General features: G+C 36.8%; 1 protein-coding gene across 1 annotated transcript in view; it reads left to right on the top strand.

The window, feature by feature from the left end:
* The window catches only part of GRIA3 (glutamate ionotropic receptor AMPA type subunit 3), a 393493-nt gene extending 383790 nt beyond the window's left edge, over window positions 1-9703 (top strand). The window contains exons 15-16 of the mRNA XM_088478220.1: window positions 7429-7676; window positions 8879-9703. Coding sequence (XP_088334346.1) covers window positions 7429-7674 — 246 coding nt within the window. The 3' untranslated portion in view covers window positions 7675-7676; window positions 8879-9703. The remainder of the gene's footprint in view (window positions 1-7428; window positions 7677-8878) is intronic.
* Window positions 9704-19321: the final 9618 nt, after the last annotated feature.

Genomic DNA, 19321 nt, shown 5'->3' with positions numbered 1-19321 from the left:
AACCAAAATGTCCTACTCATGTCCTCCTTAAAATCATTATTAAGCTTTTAAGCTTCAATGATTCTATCCTAACAGACCTGGAATCTGTCCTGCTACACTGTGTGCAGAGTATTATAGCACTTATTATTATTATTATTATTATTATTATTATTATTATACAGTGCATAACAAATGGGTTTATTATCATTCTATGCAATGTGAACTGCAGCACCACTCCAAAAATAAAAACACTTATTTTAAAACTCCATTTAATCATTGGCTATTAATTGGTCAAAGTGATTAATGTACAGTTAATTTATATCACCTCCCCTTTATACTACCATGGGGAGCTCTCAGTGTAGTGTAATGTTCTATGTAAATGGAGATAGTTGAGTAATGACAGAAATAAAACGTGTTATTATACCAATGGTGGCTGCCATTAATGGGGTACCTGAAAAATACCTCATACACCTATACTATATCAAATGGACATATGCATTCCTGTAATCACATATTATATAATAAATTGTACCCCAAATACTGCAGTTAACTGCTAGTTGTCAGTGGCACACTCCCCTGCTTGGTGATCCCACAAGTCCTAGCCATTCCACGTGTCCCTGGGAGCCAGAACCCAAGACATAGCTACTGTATATGACTCCTCTCATCATATGTTTTGCTGCACTGGGCAGTTGGCAGCAGTTGGCAGCTGGAAGCTGCAGAGCCCACCGTCAGCTAAGTTGCCTATCTCATCCTTCCTAGGAGGCATAAAAATATATAGAAAATAAATATACAGCCTCATGAGTCATTGCCCCACCAGGCAATATATATACAATCCACCCCTGTCTGCTAATCACAAGTAGCCATCTTGTGAGTGTTGCTTGCAATGAGCTGAAGGTTACCTTTTCATTAATATGTGCAATGCATTTCAATAAGCTGTCTGCTCCCATCAACATACAAATTATGGAAACATATAGTGATTGTGCTAAACTTGTTTTTGGTAAATTAATACTAAATTAATATATGCCAAGTCTTCAGACCATAGATAGATAGATAGATAGATAGATAGATAGATAGACAGACAGACAGACAGACAGACAGACAGACAGACAGATTGGTAAAAAAAAATGTAAGAAATTAAAATAGAATAATATGAAACTCAGCATACATTTCACAATCACAGAAATCATTGATTCTGCATTGTGTAGTGTAGAGCAGGGTGGGGGGACCTATTAAATCTATTCAATTTGCAAAGATGCCATAAATATCTCACTGAATTAATATAATTGGTTTCATAATTCCACAATAATGTGATGAATTTGCCAATTAAAATGAACATGAAAATATCTATAAGTCAGCCTTGGCTTACTGGAATAGTTATACAGAAGTATTTCTTGCTTTGCCATAGAACTGGAGGTCAGTGCCTATTCAGCCAATCACAAGTAACCAGATAAAACATTTTGTGAAAGACAGCGTAAGGTAATACTCCATTCCACCATTCTTGAGAATTTACAGATGGTGAATTGAGACTGAAAAAGATGGTAATGGAGTTGGGTTAACTCCATTGCGTATGGTTCTAGTGAACAACAGATAGCCAATGCAGAATTTCAATAAGAGTTTCCATTAAATTAAGTTTTATCTTCTTTATTTCCAGATAACTCATGTTGGAGGATACATTAGTGGAGTTGCAGGTTGAATGGCATTATTCAAGATGACCTTCTTTATTGTCAGATGTTTATATAAATTGAATTGAAATCTATCATTTTCAAATTATAATTTCACATTCTTGATTGTTCCACAACATAGCACAACCTGCTTACATACCTATCTGTTTGTTTTATGATATTGCAAATCTCTCAGTGGAAATGGTATCCTGAAGAGGTTCAGCTTAATCTTAATTTAGAAAATTTACTGCATAATTTTGTATGCCTGCAGTACAAAAAGCATGCTGCCAATTGTCACTTTATTATTGTTATTCCTTTAACAGTGTGTGCCGATTACTCAAAGCGATATAGGCAGGACCTGGTAATTTAGTGTCACTTGTGGTGTTAAAACTAAGGTGATATTCAGGTTGCCTGCAGTTCAAGATCTTTGTGTCCAGGGTCCCTGCTTTATCGCTTTGTATAGTATGAAAATAGTTTTAAGCTTGAATAACATAAAATAACATAATATAATGTTATTTATGTTATTTCCCACGTGAAGAACTCCCGTAAACCTTGCAGTATTGAAACTCAGTGAACAAGGCATCTTAGACAAGCTGAAAAACAAATGGTGGTACGATAAGGGTGAATGTGGAGCCAAGGACTCCGGAAGTAAGGTCAGTCGCAGAAGGTCTTTTGAATTGATTAGAAGTCACATTTTGACTCACCGTTCATGCACACAGTTTTATTTATTTTTAAAGCATAGTTATAAAATATTAATGAAGCATCGAACACAAAGAAGACGATAAATCCAAATATACCTTTTATAACACAATGGACAAGATTTACTAATGAATTTACTAATGGAATGGATAATTATGCCACATCGTCATATTCTATATCATGCTCAGAGATCAGGGCCCAGCAATCAGGGCTTAGTAAATTTCTTCCAATAATACTTTTTTATTGCAAACACATTTTCTAGAGCATATCAGCGTGTTAGACAGACAACTTAAAGAAATAGTTGATTTAAAGGGAAATACTCACTCTGATACAAATCTATCACATGCTGTAAATATAATGTAAATTACCCTGTTGTCAAACCAGTCAAAGCACCATTCTAATTTATATTGCACTGTAATGGGGTAGATTTATTAAATCGTATACATACTGCATGCATATTTATTTTGACCTTTCAACAAACCCAGGTCTAGTAACTTTGTTAGTTCTAATCACTTAAATATTTAAGGTGTAAAATACTTGGCAGTGATTCCGCTCTTATGTTCAAATAAGTGAACATACAATCCTTTTATTTCTGTCCACTGTGTATATTTAAAGGCTTTGTTCTAATGAAATGTAAATTTATGTCCACTCCATATGGCTAGAGCGTACTGTAATTCCTATAACCAGTTCCATTGATGATACCAAAAATCATTACTCCCCTGTTTCCTATCCACCTGACTCCTATACACTGCATTCATAATGATTACTGATTTCAGCTCAATGCAGAAGCCCTATTGATAAAGGGATATCCTATGATGTCTACAGTGACATCACTAAGAATTTCCCTTTTCAACAGGAGCAACAACGAAAGAGAGGTTACAAAGCCACAAAAGTGTTATTGAGGGCATAAAAGCAATAAATGAGTAAAGAATACAATTTGCAGTTGCAAAGACTTTTAGTACTCTTAGGGGTATATTTACTAAAGTGCGGGTTTTTAGAAGTGGAGATGTTGCCCATAGCAACAAATTAGATTCTACTCAACATTTATCTAGCACCTTCTAGAAGGTAATAGCTAGAATCTGATTGGTTGTTATGGGCAACATCTCCACTTTTAAAAACCCGCACTTTAGTAAATATACCCCTTAGATTCAATATAACTGCCTATACATGCTGTAATTTTGCCAATAATTTAGCTTATTTTAAATCTCTTTGGTACAAATTTCTATATGGGCCCAAAAATATAGCTGATCCAATCATCATCTGATCAGGATTATTAAGCCTGTGGTGGCTGCTAAATCCTAATGCCTGATGACCAAATCTGACTGTGTATTGTCAAGCCATCCAGTGCTTGTGTATGTTTATATATGGCCAACGCTGACAGAGATCTAATTGCTGACTAAATTAGCCAAGAGAACAGATCGCTCATTGTATGGCTGATATGTCAAATGCCAATACAAAAGGGTTAAACTCAATATATCCATGTTGGCATTAGTGAATACATAATGCAGTCTCCCTGCTTAAAAAAAACAGTAAACATTACAATTTAAAAATGAAAAAGTAAAAAAAAAGTATAGTTTAATATGACCTTTATGATTGCTCAATATCCTTTATTAAGTATACATTGTACATTATTTCACTAAGCTCAAGAGCTATTGAATACATTTTATGGGTAAGTTTGAGGGGTGACACTAATTGTGGAAAAGTATAGAAAAAATCAAGTGATTTCTTCTGTAAACAAGACAGACATACTGTACCAATGGCAGTGCCTCACCTGCCATACACTTTTAATCCAGAGTTTTGACTATAAAAATTATTAGAATGATACATAGAAGATATTTATAATATTTTACTTAAATTGTTCTTATAATTTTTATAGACAAAACTCTGGAGTATACCTAAGTATGACAAGAAAGGCTCTGCCTCACCTGCCCCATCTGACCGCACATCACTGAGACATATTTGCTTGAATATGTTGCTAGAAAATAAACTGCATTGAAAAAAAAAATTGACATTTACATGAGCACATAACTAGTTAGTCCTGTTTTAACTGGCACAGAACAAAGTGGTACATGGGATCTGGTCACAAACATACATGCTACTCCTTAAGTGGAAAACTTTTTCCATTTACCTTGAGGAAGAAATTAGAAACTTAGTCATATATTTATCATTTTTCCTTGTATACTCATTTTCGACCCCATAATATACAGAACTTTGATCTACATTGTATGATCTATTACTTTGCCAGTGCCTTTAGAGGAAAGGGTTGATGGGTATTATGTATTTAGAAATGGAAACCTGAAATACAGGCTTCCAACAAAATTTCTATAAATCCTTTTGTTTAATCATCAAATCAGCTTCAATGTAAAAGGTAACAAAGAAAAAATGAAAAAATGAAAATCCATCTGCCCCTATTTTCCCATAGACATTAAAGTTTCACTAACATAGAAAAAACAACACCATAGAATTACATAAATTATTTACATTTTATATTATTAATTAAGTACTGCAAATAATGTTGGCTACATACATTGTGATATGTATGTGTAGCCATATTGTGCAGTTGACCTGTGGCAGCATACAGTATATTGTCTCAATAAGACTTGTTGACCAGAAGAAGACCACAGATTACCCTTGTTGGTCTGTAACAAGCAATAAAGTCAATGGGAAGTTGACTGCTGGCTGCTCAAAATAAGTTAGAAATAGTGAAATTCCTTTTTAGGTTGCAGGTTCTACCAATAGAATACCCAGAACAATTTTTTAATATAAAAATGGCTTCCAAGTCTATTTTAAAGTTCATCATAGTGTGTCCAGATGTTATAATGAAAAATAGCATCAACCTGTATAAGGCGTGTCCAAGGAAATTAGCATAAACTGATCAGTCTGCTAACAGGAAGCTGTCAATCAGACAGGGAGCAGCCGCTGACTTGACTACACAGCCCTTTTTATAATTAAATACCAGGAAGACATCAATTAGAGAGCGAGAAGCGGCTTATCTATACTGACCTAAATACAGTATGTCTGAAGAAGCGGACAGTGCACCTGCAAAATGTGTTACATCAATATATGCAAATTTCCTTGGACTAAACTAACATCTTTAGTGATAGGGCACCGATTAATTTCTTCACAGCTCAATATAAGTGCTAAATGGACAGATCTCATATAATTTGTGTTCTTGTTCCACATGTGTGGCCATAGTGGACACTGCTCCTCAAACTGTGTGGACAGCTGGGTAATGTGGAGAAAGTTCCTTAGTAAATCTACCATAGTGTATTTAAGTGAATACAATCTTATACATGCTCCTGTGGGTTACTGCCTGTTGAAAAGCAAAAGTATTTTGATAATGATATAACCATACTTTCAATATACAGGGGCAGATTTACTAAGCTCTGGAAATTGATAAATTGGAGAGTGATAAACTGCCAACCAACTGTCATTATTCAAACACAGCCTGTAAATTGACAGTTAGGAGCTGAGTGGTTTGTAGTTTATTACTCTCCAATTTATCACTTTCCATAGCATAGTACATTTCCCCCTAAATTAGAAAACTACTATTAGCATAGTGCATATTTTCTCTAACACTCAGCATTCATTGTAGCATTTACCAAGCTAGGAGCATGTCATTTTTCACATATAATGACCATTGATTTTCATACTGTAAATTCATTATTTCCCTTTGAATAACTTTTTCTGAGAAAAACAATCCGTATTTAACACAAAAACACACTCTAACTCATTTTTACTTTATATCTATTTAATCTAATATAATTCTGCAATCCCTTTTAATCGATTTTATAACATTAGTGAGAGTTAAAACTTTACGAAATCATTATGTATGCTACACCACATATATCATTAAAAAATTATTTTCAATTAGGCTTTTTTGTCCATTTTCTTTTTATTAGCATTCGTATTTGGAACTATCAGTAGCTCACTCCATACAACTTTCATATCTGTTGTGCATTCCCTTATCTTGCTGCTATTTTTGAGATAGCCAGTAACGTTGCTCTGAGTATTTTCTGTAAATGCAATATAAAAATATTTCCTTAATGGCAAATTTTTAAAAACACTACCTGAATGACCATTATCTTTTACACCGATGGTAATTTTTGTAGTGATTTAATGAATACAATTACACATTTAGGCTGAATTAAATCACTGTTTATTTTTCTATTTATTTTAGAGTTCTAAGTAATAGACCTTAAGGCAGTAAATGAATTCATTTCAAAAGAATTAAGATGTATTAAAAGCTTAGCATTTCCAGGGTAGATCCGGATTAATACCACTTATCTTTTTTCCTGTTGAAGTTTTCAATCTGCATGAAAAATATTATACTGTAGCTTAGTCATTCCAAGTACTGTATTAACGTAGCTTATCAGTAATATGGTTGAAGTTCAACTTAAATATGCTTAAATATTAACTACAAATAACCCTTATCTAATAGAAAAGGTATATAGATATGATAAAACCCCCTAGTGAGATGTGCATAGAATGTCACGGAAATGGACAACTTGTGACTCTCTACTTTTTGGAATGGCCAAGCATGCAGGTGGTTATAGTCCAACAAATAGACAGCCACATTTTTTCCAAGACTAATTTGCATTGTGGCAGACATCAAGTAAGGGATACAGTTAGAGTTACGGTATATATGTATATATACATATTCTCTACATTCACCAAATACAGGGTTTAAGTTATACATTTCCAACCTATATATTTTCAATGTGCTTAGTGATAGTAGCAATGTATTCAATCAATGATTCATTGAATCATAGTGACATGATTATTTTACTAGCATTGATAAAGTAGCATAAAGACTGAATTGTACAATGAGATAGATAAGGTTAGAACTTCTAGAATTGTTCATGGTAAAGTCAGGGAACAGGGAAGGGAAATAATAATAATATAAAATAGTATTTGCATGTATTACATTGTGTTTTGTCCAAGTTATGTTTGTAGTTTAAGATGAGGGAAAAATATATATACCCTATAAAATGTATTGGGTTCTTTCAGATCAGAGTAGATGTTAGAGCAAATTGTTAACCATTGCAAAATATCCAGTGACCCTAATAGAGCTGTTCGTTTTTCTTAGGACAAGACAAGTGCCCTCAGCTTAAGTAATGTCGCAGGGGTGTTCTATATTCTTGTTGGAGGTCTTGGACTAGCCATGATGGTGGCTTTGATAGAATTCTGCTACAAATCACGAGCAGAAACCAAAAGAATGAAAATCACGAAGAATGCACAAAACTTTAAACCTCCACCTGCAACCAGCACCCAAAATTATGCTACATACAGAGAAGGTTACAATGTCTATGGAACAGAAAGTGTTAAAATTTAAGGGTATGACTTCAATCCATCAGGAGATAAAAAATGTTAATCTCTTGTTTTAAGCTGTTTATTTTTTTCATTTTATTTTAGAAATATAATCTAAAAGGTTTTACAATGCTTATATCAAATCATGTTAAAAAATGTTTTATGAACATTCTTGACAATAGAAACAGGATCATTGTTTCTGGAAGACATGAGCTTTAGAGCAATGCTATCATAGCTTATGTTTTCACTAGCACAACCAAGCCACCATAATATTATTATTATTATTATTATTATTATTATTATTATTATTATTATTATTATTATTATTATTATTATTATTATTATTATTATTATTTTATAGCAACCAACATAATATACATTCCTTTACAGTTGGTAACAAACACAGTAGTAAAACAAGATTAGGTGTTAACAAACAAAGAAGGAAGATGGTCCTGTTTGCAATCTTATAATCTATAATAAAATATAAATTGTAGATATTTATATAATACTGCAAGCATATGAAAATTGAAATGTGCACTCTTTGCAAAAAGCCCTTTCATTGAAAACTAATTTAATCTAAAAAAAAAAATCCCAAAGCTTCATTTTAAAAATGAAGAAATGTGATTGGAGACAGTAGAATCTGCTCATTTTACACATAGGGGGGAATTCAATTCAACGCGATGTTGAATAGCGGCTGGCGGGAGCTTCCGCAGCTATTCAATACACCACGCTGTTTGGCACGCTAAGGATTTCTTCTCACACCCCATTGGGGATGCGAGGTGAAATCCGACCAAAGTGCCAGGCGCGCAGCTGTTTTTCTGCTTAGCGCAGCGCTAACAGCCACGCGCCCGGCACTTTGGTCAGAGAATGCCGGTTAACGCGCCTTAACACCCTTGTTAAAGCACGATAACCGGCATTCTCCGACCACATAGCGCACTGAATTGAAAAGCTCCCGGCGCTATTCAATTCGCTTTGAATTGAATCGCCCCCATAGTCATCAGGTTAAAAAAAGCATTTCCTGTAAAAAGTCAGTACACAATTTAACTCTCTGCATATGAAGATATTGTAATGTATGAGCTGCCAGGTGGACAGCTCCTAAATCTGCTCTCAAAAGTGGTAGAAAATGGTTTAAGAAGCAGTTTACTTCTGAACTTCCCTACGCTAATTGTAGATCATAGTAGATGCATTTTGACTCCATGTAAAAGATATTTATCAATATTATATTGCAGATCATCAACAAGAAGAACCAAGTGATGGGGTGAAAATTTGAGAATGAGGCTTCTTCCTATATCCTGACCACCTGAGCCAGTTAAACTCTTTCCCTGGTGTCAGGAATGACACAAACTGCTGATGGTGCAAAGAACTTTTACTAGAAAGAACAAATTTCTTTTTTTTTTCCTTCAGTGCCTTATGGAACATTCTGAGTCTCACACCAATGCAAACTATCACTTAAATGCTAATGCTTTGCTTGAGAAAAACTAAATCTAAAGTGGCCACAAGATGAGATTCTCGTGTAAGAAACCATACTGTTGTAAAGGACAAGTTCTATAAAAAGCCATTGATTATTAGCACTGTACAGAGCCTCAGATGCTCTATATGCATTTTTAGAGGTGCATTCACTCTTTCTTGTGATTAACAAACACACTTGAGTAACATAATGTCTTGTCTTCATTGTAGTCATATTGCTGTATGTTTCACTAAACCCACTCAGGCTGCCAGACGTATTATCAAAGACAAACTAGGCTTAATTGCCTCATCTTAATTTGATTTGATGAATGAAAACCTGGAAAAAGGAAAAGAAAGTGGAGTAGGCACGATAGAAGCTAAATGTCACCAATACCCCATTGCTGTCCTTAAACACTTGAACATGTCTTGTTAGTGTGCGGAAGAGCAGTTTTAGTGTCTATCATTATTTTAGTGTATGTCTAGAGTGAATGCACTTTTAAATTCACAAGTTTTACATTAATATGTGTTATTGTTAGTGATGTTGTTATATGTTATGAACTACATTCTGTTAGACTTACAGCTAACAGCCTCTTCTGGGTTCTTCCTAATTTACCCCTGAAATGTTTAAATTAATATTATCCGCCCTCAGATAAAATACATGAAATTTTGGGGGTTATATATATATATATATATATATATATATATATATATATATATACACACACACACACAGTATATACACACACATGTATTTTTTTATGCTAAAATATGGAATGCAATGCTTAACTGAGGTTAGGTGGTTACTTGTTCTGCGCTTTAATAGATTTCTTTGACATAATACAGTTTACACTGATTGGAACCTATGTACCAAGTGTGTTGTTGTCTAAATTCAAATATGGACTTACTGCACTGAATCATTGTTACTCATAATCAGTACAAGTAGATATTATCCAAGTTAAGTGTTTGCATTAGTCCACAGGTCCTCAAACTCGGTCCTCAGGAGCTCAAACAGGTCATGTTTCCAGGTCTCCTCACAGAATCACAAGTGAAATAATAAGCTCCACCTGTGGATCTATTAAAATGTAAAAAGTAATGAATACACCTTTGCTCCTGCTAGGTGACCTGGAAATCGTGACCTGTGTGGGGTTCTGAGGAACGAGTTTGAGAACCATTAGTTCCATAGGCAAAGTTGGGGAGGTTTCGGGTTGCCTGGAATCCTCCTTTCCTAGCCCACTTCATGATGACCACAATATAAATAGCATATAATACTGCATATAATACTAAAGTTGCATGTTTTTAAGATCCCCCTCAGTGTCACAAATTAAATAATTAGCACCACCTGTTGATCTTTTAAAATGTGTCAGCCAGTAATGAATACACCTGTGCACCAACTAGGGGACTGCTATAGACCATCAATAGGGTTCATTAGTAATACTGTTTAATAATACACTATACAGTGTATAAGGAGACCAATCTGTGCATTTATGTTTAGGACAGTGCTAGGTTCTTCTGCTGCTCCCCCAGACTCCCGGACTTGCTAAAATGCTCTGGAAGGGTACCCACATCTGAAATAAAACATTCAATGCAGGCAGCATGGCTCTACTTCCATATATAATGGCTTACTGTGATCGCTGGTCCTCTATATGTCAAAAATTATTACATACATTATACTTCGTATGCTGTATATTATAGCTGGTTTAGTGCTGATTGTGCCCTCTTCATGGACTGGCCACACTTGCTTTAATAACAAGCATTCGGAAACCCCCCTCTAGAAATCCTGTGTTTGCTCTTGAGTCCAAACATAATTATTAAGTTGACTAAATTAACTATTGGCAGCGTATCTTATCATTAACTCTGTATAAAGAATTGATTAACATATTTGCAATAATATTTCAGATTTATAAGCAAAAATCGGAATGCGGACTCTATTTTAGATAATGACCAAACCTACCAGATCAATACTTGCAAAGGCATCTGTTATTATTTGGGCTATGTTTTCATCTTTGACCAGTCAGTTAATATACTTTTTGCTTGTAGCATAATGATATTTGTAATCATTATTTACTGAATAATATTATTGTTCCTATTATCGTTATCAGAGCTACTGCTAATGTCAGTTACATTATAACACAGTCTAAAGGGCAGCTGTATAGCCATGATATTGTTTCAGCATACCATAGGTTCCACATTTAAATAACACAGTATATTTTAATACAAGTTGAAGTTAATTACAGATATCCAGGAATTTATAGGACATGTTGATATTTGGTGCATAAGAACAATTACATTATTACAGTATGTATCCTATGAGGCCAAATAGATTCCCTCAAATGCTTACATTAATAGTGCATGCAAATGACACTGGCTAGATATATTTGCTAAAATCTCTAAATCACAGATATTGCTAAACCTCTTTGGCTGTATTGTCTATGTATTATTTTTATTTTTAAATTACATGGTGCCACCAAATGTCTGTAGCTCTGTAAGCACAAAAACAAGACAGTTTAATCATAAGTATTTGTGCAGTCATCCTGACTCACTTAAGACAATATCAGGACCTCAAATTACAAACAACTTTGCACTTTAGCAAGGAAAGTATGAAATGTTTGACGTGTTTAAAATTAGGTCGCTGTCTGTTATTCTCTCTAATGCAGCTTTTGTCAAAAGCAGATTATTAGTAATAGTATTTCCAATGCTGCATCTCCTAGGGAATTAGGCCTTTCTCAGAACAATTAACCCACACAAAGAACAATAATGAAATGATTGGAGTGCACTAAAAGAAAAATAGAAATAGTTTAGTAATTTGTATAGCAAAGTTGTCCTAGTGATGCAAATGTTTTATGTGGTCCAAGCAATGCAAGTTATATGTATTCACATTGCTTGTTGAAAGGTGCTAACCCAAACATGTGATAGGAGCACAGATCATAGTTAATATGATCAACATTGTTTGGGTAGCATTGATTTACTAATTGCTTAATTACCTCCTGGAATTGTAAGTGAACTTTACTTATCTTATTATGAAAATTTACTTTGGTCTATTTTTTGTTCTAGTGCTCTCCAATTATTCTGCAAAAGCGGGTTATTGTGTGCATATAGTGTCTGGAGACAAGTTATTTCCAGCATTGAAGTATACTGTATTGTCCAAATCCAACCAATTAGCACAGACATAATTTATAATTATCACTAATGAGCCACATACGTAGTTGTTCAGGCATAATCTCATGTCTAAACAGCACAACATATAATGTAGATTTTTCACCAGGTGTTGCCTACATTGCGTTGTGATATTTGTGAAGACAGTGGATCCACCTCTGAGGATCTGATTTCACTGGAATAGACTCCACCTCTAAGGGTTGTATTTCAGAGGACAAGCCCCAACCCCTTAGTGCCTGATTTCAATGGAATGGCACCCACTTCTGAGTGTCTGATTTCAGTGTAAAGTCCTTTACCTATGATGGTCTGATTTCAGTGTAAATGCTTTAAAATGTTTTTTTTTTTACATAATGGGAACTAGTAAAACAATGCAATTCAGTAAGATATAAACACATTATTTCACTACTAATACAAACATATTTCTAAAGACAAAACTTCCCTTGATATCATAGGTTTCAACTTCTGATTTAATGTTACATGTAGCAAAGTGGTAAATACAGGACCGGCTCCAGGAGGAGCAGTGCCCTGTGCTAAAAAAAGACGGCACCCGCAGCTCTCCCATGCACGGCTAAGCTGCGCACACTCAAAAAGGGGAAGTGGTTTAATTACCATAGACCATGCCCCCTAGGTAATGTTACTTGGGGGCGAGCCCGTATGGCATGACTCCTGTTTCACGACAGGCTGGGGGCGAACCATCAGTAGCTAGGCTGCCTCCAGCACTCTCCCTGCACTGAATGGATGCCATCCAGCTTCACCGGCACCGCCGCGCTCTGCTTAGAAAAGCAAAGCAGTGGCTGTTGGGGTCCCCAACCTCCTGACCGAGTGGAAAAGTGGGACAGTGCCTGAAAAATTTGACTTTCCCGCTAAAACAGGGATAGTTAGGAGGGGTGCACCCTCTATGGGGTGATGCCCCTTTTCGACCACACTGGGTAAATATTTAGTGCAAATTACCATTGTATAGATCTTGCTAGAACATTGTTATCTATTCATGCTCATGCTAAAACATAGATTAAACAAAAATACTGTGCTCAGCATCAGAACTGTAGAATTTAAAGCGTTAAAGCACTAAACCTTGACACATTGACTCACAAAAAACATTGTTAGTTCCGATCTCAAATTGCTTTGACCCTTATATGTTCTGTAAAATGTGCAATTCACTTCAATATTACTTTACGCTCTAGGTAAAATGCTCTTTCAAACAGTTATATATACAGTAAAATAGCACAGAGGAATGGTTGCTTTTATATACTGCAGTGTTTTTGCTCTCAGTTGTATCCAGTGTAAAGAAACCTTTTCGAAATAGGTACATGGGTTTTCTCAAACAATAAAAAAGTGGAGAAATGATTTTTGTACAACAGATTCGATAAGGTATGTTTTCCCATTTCCTGTATTTAGACCTAGATTTCTAGGCTCTGATACACCACAGCCAGGAATGTTTATTATTTAACTTTATTGACAAATCAATTTTATTGTTTTATAGTCAGTTCCCATTACCACTGTAATATCATTTTGCTCAAAAGAGAGAACCCATGGTATAACAATATGCAAAGTTGCATATCTGTTATTCTATCATATGTATGTCCTAGATGACTTATCTACTGCCTTGGTTTAATTCTGAGCCATATTTAACTATCCTAACAGCTGTGTAATTGTAAGGATATCAGTGTTTCAAAATATTAAAAAATTTTCACAGGGCATGGGAAATAGTCTAATTTTTTATAACTGTCAATATTGAATTGTGACACATACATTCTAGTGACATACTGTACATAGGAATTAGCTGAACTTTTATTTAGCCTAGCTCATTATTGACTAGTCCACACTAAATGACAGATGAAGATTTTACAGATATCATTATTTATAGAGCTTAAAATAATTTACATTATTTGTATACAACAGTTATAAGAACCCCTGCCTTTTCATGTTTAATAATTGTTCCATTATTTGATCATATAAACATTCAATCTTGGAAGCATTTTTAGTTCTTTAATGACAAACCAAAAGGCCTTACTAAAAAGCTTCAAATGTAAGAAAACATATACAAATAAACACATTGTTAAAACGTGATCAGAAACAGCAAATATATATATTTAGTTACATGCAAAAGAATTAGCAGAATTAGCATCTTTCAGTTTCAAAATACCATCCAAACCAAATATTTTTGTTGCCATTATTTGAATAAAATTTTGGAAGGAGGTCATCCAGATGGAATGAGCTTCACTCTTTCACATTATGCTGCTACATTTTGTAAAACTGGCTGCTTTCCGGGAGATGTTACGGTATTATTTTCTTCAAAAACATTTCATTATGCAAATCTCATAAAGTCCATAGTTCAAGACTGTAAAGAGTTGCCCCACACGACCAGTTCTAAACTATACTTGAAGAGAGCAAATTGGAAGCAAATAATCTCACCTTAAAATCACCTTTTCATATTGTAGCCAGAACTTTGGCACCAGATTCCCTTTCTCAGATATTTGACAGAGACTAATATCAGCTTTTTTTTTTAAGACAGTGTCAATTAATTAAGGGCATCATATACAATTCCTTACTTATTGGTAAATTCAGAAACTTACTTTTATTTGACTTTATTCATATCCACTTCCCTCTGTAGATTATTGTAAGTGATTTTATAATAACAATTATTTATCGACTATCATACTGTATGTTCAGTTTTATACAATTCAGGTCATAACAGATATATATATATATATATATATATATATATATATATATATATACAATTTATAAAATTGCCTTCATTCGGCAGCAAAATAGTTCAGAAACCCACAAAGATTACCCAATATTTAGTAATTACCTTGTAAATTAGGGAGAACCCCAAATTAGAGCCCCAGACATCAACATCATAAAAACATTTAATCATACAGAGAATACATTGTAGTTGTCTTGTTATGAAAATGCAGATATGTAATGTACTTTATTTCCCCAAAAAATACATATATATTAAGACTGGCCTTTTCATACCTTCTCAGCTGGAAGCATGTAATAAAGCAGTGAATTGTGGGTAACAAAACATGGATGCCAGTTGAGAAGTGGGACTTTCTTAAAATGGAACTGTGATTTTTTTCTTAAGTCTTAATGCTATTAATATCCCATTGTGGGAGACAAAAAGCTGTGCAGAATATACTAAAAACATGTTTTCCTAGATGTTATTTAACTCTTTCTGTGATAGAGAAGCCAACACTTGTTACCTTGTGGCAGCATCTGTCAAGGAAAGTGTTAAAAGTAAGTTTATGAATGAGACATTAATTTTTAAGAGTGTGAGCTTCATACCGAAGCAGGGATGTTCGGTATTTTTTAACAGATACAAGATGCATGTAAAAACTACTGATTGCTTACATTTTCCTGCTATAACTGCGAAGAGTCAGCAGTAGAACATTTGGGATATATATTTTTCTTTGTATTTTAATCTTTCTTTTCTTTTCTTTTCTTTTCTTTGAACTTCCTTTTTTAACTGCAGATTGGTAAGCAGTAAAATTGCCAAGCAAACTTATGGCTGTAAAGAGATATAAATGCATGTATGGACAGATTACTGAGCCTCATTTCAATGAGGCATGTACAAAGTTTTAATACATTTTGTAAATAAAATGTAAAGAAAAAAACATGATTTTTATGTTGGAATTGCTTGTCATTGTTATACAATACAAACCAAAGCAGACAACCTTAACATTCCTTTCATTTATTTGACACTGTTGAATATTGATTCAGAGCTGCTCACAAGCGCTGTGCACTCGCAAGCGCCCCGATGGTTTGCGAACACGCATGTGCACACTTCGTTCTGTGCGTGCGTGAACTACTCTGTGTGATCGCAGCTTGCTCGCTTGCCCAGCAAAGACAGCCCAGTGAAATGAGTGACAGGAGAGGCCGTTTGTGGGTGGTAACAGGGGCAGGACACTGATAACGGGGGAGTGGAGGTGCGAACGCAGGCGTGCCTGGGTGTTTCCACGCCGTTTTTAAGGCGTGCATAATTAACAGGCAGCGTCACAGTACACGTCACATGCCTGGTTTTTACACTGAAGTCCTCGCAGTGCTTGCGGCAGGATAAGGCAACCACAAGCGCTGCGATCGCATCCGATGGTGCTCGATGTACCAATGTTTTAAAACAATTCCTGGAGATGACGTGCGCTAGTGGGCATCTCTACATATGGGTGGGTGTCTGCATACACAGAGCGATCGCTCGCACAGCCAAAAGTGGGTGTGCTTATGCCTTGGCAAGCGAGCGCTTCCCATGGCAACACTTTGACAAATTTGCATGCACTGGATGCAAACAATCGCATCTAGTAAGTGGCTCTGAATCAGGTCCTTTGTCCCAGATAATCTGTGAAAAGAAGCAAAATGTAATACACGGTAGATGTGCCTATAGTATATGTGAAGTGTGTGACTAATACATTTGCTAGATTTCCAATAATGCTAAATGTATTCTTATTAGGGGTGAGCGGGTTTGGATTTGTGAAGTCCGAACCCCCCCGAGCCCCCCCGATCCGAGGCCGATCCGAGTCAGGCTCGACTTTTCCCGCCTGACTCGGATCTGAAATCGAGGCAAAACAACATCATCCCGCCTTCCGGGTCTTGCGGGTTTTGGATTCTATATAAGGTACCCGCGTCGGTGCCATTTTCTCACTTGGCTGTGGACAGTGAAGAGGGAGGGTGGGCGTTAGGGCTGGCTGAGCTGTGTAGTGTAGTGTAGTGCAGTGTAGTGTAGTGTTGTGCTGTGCTGCGCTGTGCTGCTGTTGTCCATAGGGGCTGTGTCCACTCCTCCAAAGTCCATAGGGGCTGGCTGTGTTGTGCTGTGCTGCTGTTATCCATAGGGGCTGTGTCCACTCCTCCAAAGTCCATAGGGGCTGGCTGGACTGTGTTGTGCAGTCAGTTGTCCATAGGGGCTGTGTCCACTCCAAAGTCCTGTGCAGTGTCCCAGTCCTAAAGGGGTGCTGTAGTGTTGTCCAGGGGGTGCTCTGTCCATCAGGGGTGCTCCCCCCAAGTGCAAAAAAAATAAATATTTTTTCTATGTTTGTGAATTGTGTGCGTAGTAGCCGCACGTGCATCAACAAAGTAGAGCCAAGCGTGCGCCTGTGTCCCATAAGTAAAGGGCCGGCTGGCTTGACCGATAAAGGGTGCTGTAACCCCCAAAGTGCACTCCAAACAAAATAAAAAAATATTTTCTGTGTTTGTGAATTGTGTGCACTGTGGCTGCACGTGCATCAACAAAGGAGCAGCGCCAAGTGTGCGCCTGTGTCCCATAAGTAAAGGGCCAGCTGGCTTGTCTGTTAAAGGGTGCTGTAACCCCCAAAGGGCACTCCAAACAAAATAAAAAAATATTTTCTGTGTTTGTGATTTGTGTGCACTGTGGCTGCACGTGCATCAACAAAAGAGCATTGCCATGCGTGTGCCTGTGTCCCTTAAGTAAAGGGCCGGCTGACTTGTCCGTTAAAGGGTGCTGTAACCCCCAAAGGGCACTCCAAACAAAATAAAAAAATATTTTCTGTGTTTGTGAATTGTGTGCACTGCGCTGCACGTGCATCAACAAAGGAGCAGCGCCAAGCATGCGCCTGTGTCCCAAAAGTAAAGGGCTGGCTGGCTTGTCCAATAAAGGGTGCTGTAAACCCCAAAGGGCACTCCAAACAAAATAAAAAAATATTTTCTGTGTTTGTGAATTGTGTGCACTGTGGCTGCACGTGCATCAACAAAGGAGCAGCGCCAAGTGTGCGCCTGTGTCCCATAAGTAAAGGGCCAGCTGGCTTGTCCGTTAAAGGGTGCTGTAACCCCCAAAGTGCACTCCAAACAAAATAAAAAAATATTTTCTGTGTTTGTGAATTGTGTGCACTGTGGCTGCACGTGCATCAACAAAGGAGCAGCGCCAAGCGTGCGCCTGTGTCCCATAAGTAAAGGGCCAGCTGGCTTGTCCGTTAAATGGTGCTGTAACCCCCAAAGTGCTCTCCACAAAAAATAAAAGATTCTCCTTTTTTTTCTGTCTTTGTGAATTGTGTGGGCTGTAGCTGTACCTGCATCCTCAAAGCAGCAGCGACAAGCGTGCATCTGTCTGTTAAAGGGTGGTGTAACCCCCAAAGTGCACTCCAGCAAAAATAAAACATTTTCTTCTGTTTGTGAATTGTCTGCACTGTACGTGCATCCTCAAAGCAGCAACACCAAGCATGCATCTGTCTGTTAAAGGGTGGTGTAGCCCTCAAAGTGAGCTCCACAAAGAATAAAAAATTCTTTTTTTTTCTGTCTTTGTGAATTGTGTGCACTGTAGCTGCACGTGCATCAACAAAGGAGCAGCATCATGCGCGCGCCTGTGTCCCATAAGTAAGGAGCTGGCTGGCTCATTTCTTAAAGGGTGGTGTAACCCACAAAGTGCACTAGTCTCCAACAAAAATAAAAAATTATTTTCTGTGTTTGTGTGCACCTTAGCCGCACGTATATATCAATATAACATAAATGGAGGACCAAACTTTCTCCGATAAAAATAAAATAGGGAAAGATCAAGAACCACTTCCTCCTAGTGCTGAAGCTGCTGCCGCTAGTCATGACATAGACGATAACATGCCATCAACGTCGTCTGCCAAGGCCGATGCCCAATGTCATAGTAGAGGGCACATACAATCCCAAATGACAAAGTTCAGGAAAAGGACCTTAAAAAAAAACATTTAAATCATCTGAGGAGAAACGTAAACTTGCCAATATGCCATTTACGACACGGAGTGGCAAGGAACGGCTAAGGTCTTTCCCTATGTTCATGACTAGTGGTTCAGCTTCACATGAAGATGGAAGCCCTCCTCCAGCTATGAAATTCAAACGAGTTAAGCTGGCAAAAGCACAGCAAAGAACTGTGCATTTTAAGAAGATATCACAAATCCCCAAGGAGAGTCCAAGTGTGGTGGCGGTTGCGATGCCTGACCTTCCCAGCACTGGATGGGAAGAGGTGGCTCTTTCCACCATTTGCACGCCCCCTGCAATTGCTGAAAGGAGCACCCACAGTCCACTTGCTGATATGCAAATTGAAGATGTCACTGTTGAAGTACAACAGGATGAGGATACTGGTGTAGCTGGCGCTGAGG

Source organism: Taudactylus pleione, unplaced genomic scaffold (assembly GCF_031769625.1).
Source record: "Taudactylus pleione unplaced genomic scaffold, aTauple2 ptg000211l, whole genome shotgun sequence".
NCBI lineage: Eukaryota > Metazoa > Chordata > Amphibia > Anura > Myobatrachidae > Taudactylus > Taudactylus pleione.
Note: the sequence above shows the minus strand (reverse complement) of the source record. Positions and strands in the feature narration are given on the sequence as shown.